The sequence below is a fragment of the Oratosquilla oratoria genome, unplaced genomic scaffold (genome assembly GCF_046742065.1).
Source record: "Oratosquilla oratoria isolate Oo_2021 unplaced genomic scaffold, ASM4674206v1 SCAFFOLD67, whole genome shotgun sequence".
In the NCBI taxonomy this organism is placed as follows: Eukaryota; Metazoa; Arthropoda; class Malacostraca; order Stomatopoda; family Squillidae; genus Oratosquilla; species Oratosquilla oratoria.
In genome coordinates, this window is record NW_027467731.1 from 633537 (window position 1) to 636907 (window position 3371).

Consider the following 3371-nt stretch of genomic DNA (forward strand, 5'->3'; position numbering starts at 1 on the left):
GCTTACCGCTCCGCCAATACCAACACCACCAGCAAGTGCCCTCCTCTGTCCTTCTTGCTCTTCTGTTCTCGAGACAATCCAGAGATGAGAGTAAGCGGTGCCATGAACATTCTCGTGCTGGTGCTCAGCCTGTGCGCTGTCTTGAGTCATCACCAAGGAGCTCGGGCGGTCAGGAGTCCTGGCGGAGAAGGAGGAAATACGATGGTCGCCAAGAGGAACAGTAAGTCTTATTTTCTGGTTTCACCTTGAATCGAGACGCCATACAGAGTCCTTAGGGGCCCACGTGGTCATGATTGTACAAATATACACTGCAGGGCTTTTTCCTAATGTCGGTCTCCCTCTGGTGTCGTCAGATTGGTGGACGAAACGCGCTCTCTTGCCCACCGCCGATCAGGTTGAGTCATCTTTGCCGTCGTCATTGTCCGGTACTCGGCCCATCGATCACCTACAGTCCAACAATGCCCCGGACGTCACCGCACGTATGTAGAAAGATTTCCAAGCTCTGCATGTCCCTCTCCTGTGTGCCTAGACATATTCCTCTTTTTTTAAACCAACAAACCTTACTTTCTCGATTTCTTTAAATGTCATATTACTCTTAACTCCTGCAGTCATTTCGCTCTTCTAATCCAGCTTCTATTTTTCTTTTGCATTCTCTTCTTCTTGTTTTCATACTCCCAGATTTTGTTATAATCTTTTCTCCATGATGTTTGTTTAGATTTGTATAAAAGAAGATGCCTATGCACTCTCCATCTTTTGTCTCCCTGATTCCCTTTCACAAGACTTGACTTAAATCTTAACTACTGTAGGGCCCCGACGTGAGTTAGTGCCGCCCCGGGGGGAGTCCAAAAGTGCCCCCCCCACACACACACCACCACTACCACCACCACCTTCCACATCTGATGGTCACTAGCACGATTCACATGTAACATTCATCCACAAAACAACGTTTATACACACATCATTCATACACACAACTCATGATAAATAAATCATGCATTAAAAGTACATTTGGGGGAATTTGCTTTACCTTCTCTTCACCCCTCCCAGAACGTGCCGCCCCGGGGCCCTGAACTACTGCATCCTTGTATGCTTTTCTGGAACCTCTCGCCTCTTTCAAATCCTTTTTCTTTATTATTATTTCGACTTGTATCTGTTCTCCCGTTTCTGCCCATTACCTTCCTAGGGACAGAAATATTTCAGATATCCCTCTACTCTTGCAGTCGACTTCTGCGAGAGTCTTGGCTACTTCGGCAAGAATCACAGGACCACAGGAGCTCAAGGAAGCCTCAGGACGGTCATTCTTCGCCCTAATGTTGCCTGCATATGCGCCGATGCCCCGGGTGAAGACGTGGCCTGAATAATGGTGCAGCTTAGCGTTGACATCATCCTGAAGAAGCCATGACTTTCTTGTCCATTTGGTTGTAGTAACACACACACATAAACACACACACACACACACACACACACACACACACACACACACACACACACACACACACACACACACACACACACACACACACACACACACACACACACACACACACACACACACACACACACACACACGACCACAACCACTATACTGTTTCGTTGTCACCCTGCCATCTTATTAGTGCCACCAAAACCTGTTACCCACTTCTACGCCCCTTCCCATTTGCGCAGCCCGCCACCTCAGCATCACCGAACCACTCAGGATATACGGACACTGCTCGGCATCCTCCAGCATGAACTGAGCAAATTCGTCGCATCTTATTATAAACTTGACTTGCCTTCCAAATATTAGCAATGTATTTTGTATGTCTTGTCAATTTATCTATAACTTAATTAGTTAAATACACACGCACACACACACACACACACACGGACACGCACACACAATGACACACACATATGAGCACACAAATACAGTCACACATATGTTACTTTATAATAAAGTCTATCAGCATATATCCAATTTCTTTATTTTCAATTTCACACAAAAAGAGAAAAAGTGTTTAACTATCAAGTGTTTGATAAAAACGCTTTTGGCCGGACATAAAGACCACACCAAAATCATCTTTCCTTCGGCCAGAGACGAGCCAGATCTTAATTCAGATAACTTGACTTCAGATGACACATCCAATTCTTGTAGTTGTTCTACAAGATGGGCTCTTACAAATGATTCGAGATATCCTTTTCAGAGCGTTAGGCGATCCCATCTGAAGCGTTGAATATGGTGTTCCGAGAGTCCAGGGGTTCTCAACCAGGGAAAATTCCCTATCAGCCCTAAGGAGAGGGCGATTAGGGGGCTTCAGGGTCGAGATATATTATTAGAGTAATTTGGATGAAGAATGGCAATTGTGCCAACTGGTTGGTACCGAAAGAGTTCGGGGGAGGTCACAGACCCCTTCAGTGCAGACGGACTGCCACTGAAGTGAAAAAAAAATCGTCCGACGGCAGCCAGCATGCATGGGGAGGAATAGGACACCCTCTAGGATAGGGGGGCCAGTTTTCAGTCAAGGGAACACTGCCCGTATTTCAAGACACCCACAACGCAATAATGTGGACACACAAACTTGATCCATGGTACCCAAGGAGAATGCAAATTTGCCTTATATTACTGTTCTATCAGTAACATTTTATTCAGGAAAAACAGCTAACCATGCATATAGAAACATTTCAAGGGCTCATCAATTAAAAATGTACTTGCACAGTTCCAATAAAGTTCTAGTGCATTATGGGTGGAATGTTCCGTTGTATGGATGTTTTTAAAACGAAAACACACTTCCTGCCGACTCAATGTTTTTTTTGTTTTGTTTTTGTTTTTTAGGTGTTAACCAATGTATTGTCTGAACATAATGAGTTACCTGTACCTGTTTGTGATTTTATCAGACTAGTGAACCTTTGTATTTCAAACTGTTGTTTTACTTTTAGTGATAATTATTACAGACAGACAGCAGGTTTGCCAATGGGTTTCCCACTAAGCCCAGTGCTGGCGAACTTGTTTCTAGAACATTTAGAAAATACCAGTTTTAGCAACATTGTCCCTAGAGAGTTAGTTTGGCTAAGATACGTCGACGATGTACTTATAATAGCTCCTCGTAGGTTAGATTTGAGTAGGATTTTAAATCAGTTAAATCTTGTAGAAGATAGTATCAAGTTTACAGCAGAATATGAAACTAATAACATGTTGCCCTATCTTGATACCCTTTTAATAAGAGACGGAAACAATATAAAGTTTAAAGTTTTTAGAAAAAAGACAAATAATAATGATTATGTACATTTTTACTCTGCTACGGATAAGAAAACCAAAAATGGAGATTATCATAGGTTTTTATCTTCGAGGCTTAAGAATATGTTCAGAGGAGTATTTGGATGAAGAATTTAAT

At 42.9% G+C, this 3371-nt stretch overlaps 1 protein-coding gene across 1 annotated transcript; it reads left to right on the forward strand.

The window, feature by feature from the left end:
- LOC143023861 (uncharacterized) lies at window positions 1-1942 on the forward strand. Its single transcript, XM_076182517.1, has 3 exons — window positions 1-220; window positions 354-479; window positions 1221-1942. The coding sequence occupies exons 1-3, from the start codon at window positions 85-87 to the stop codon at window positions 1355-1357; spliced, it is 399 nt and encodes a 132-aa protein (XP_076038632.1). The 5' UTR covers window positions 1-84; the 3' UTR covers window positions 1358-1942.
- Window positions 1943-3371: the final 1429 nt, after the last annotated feature.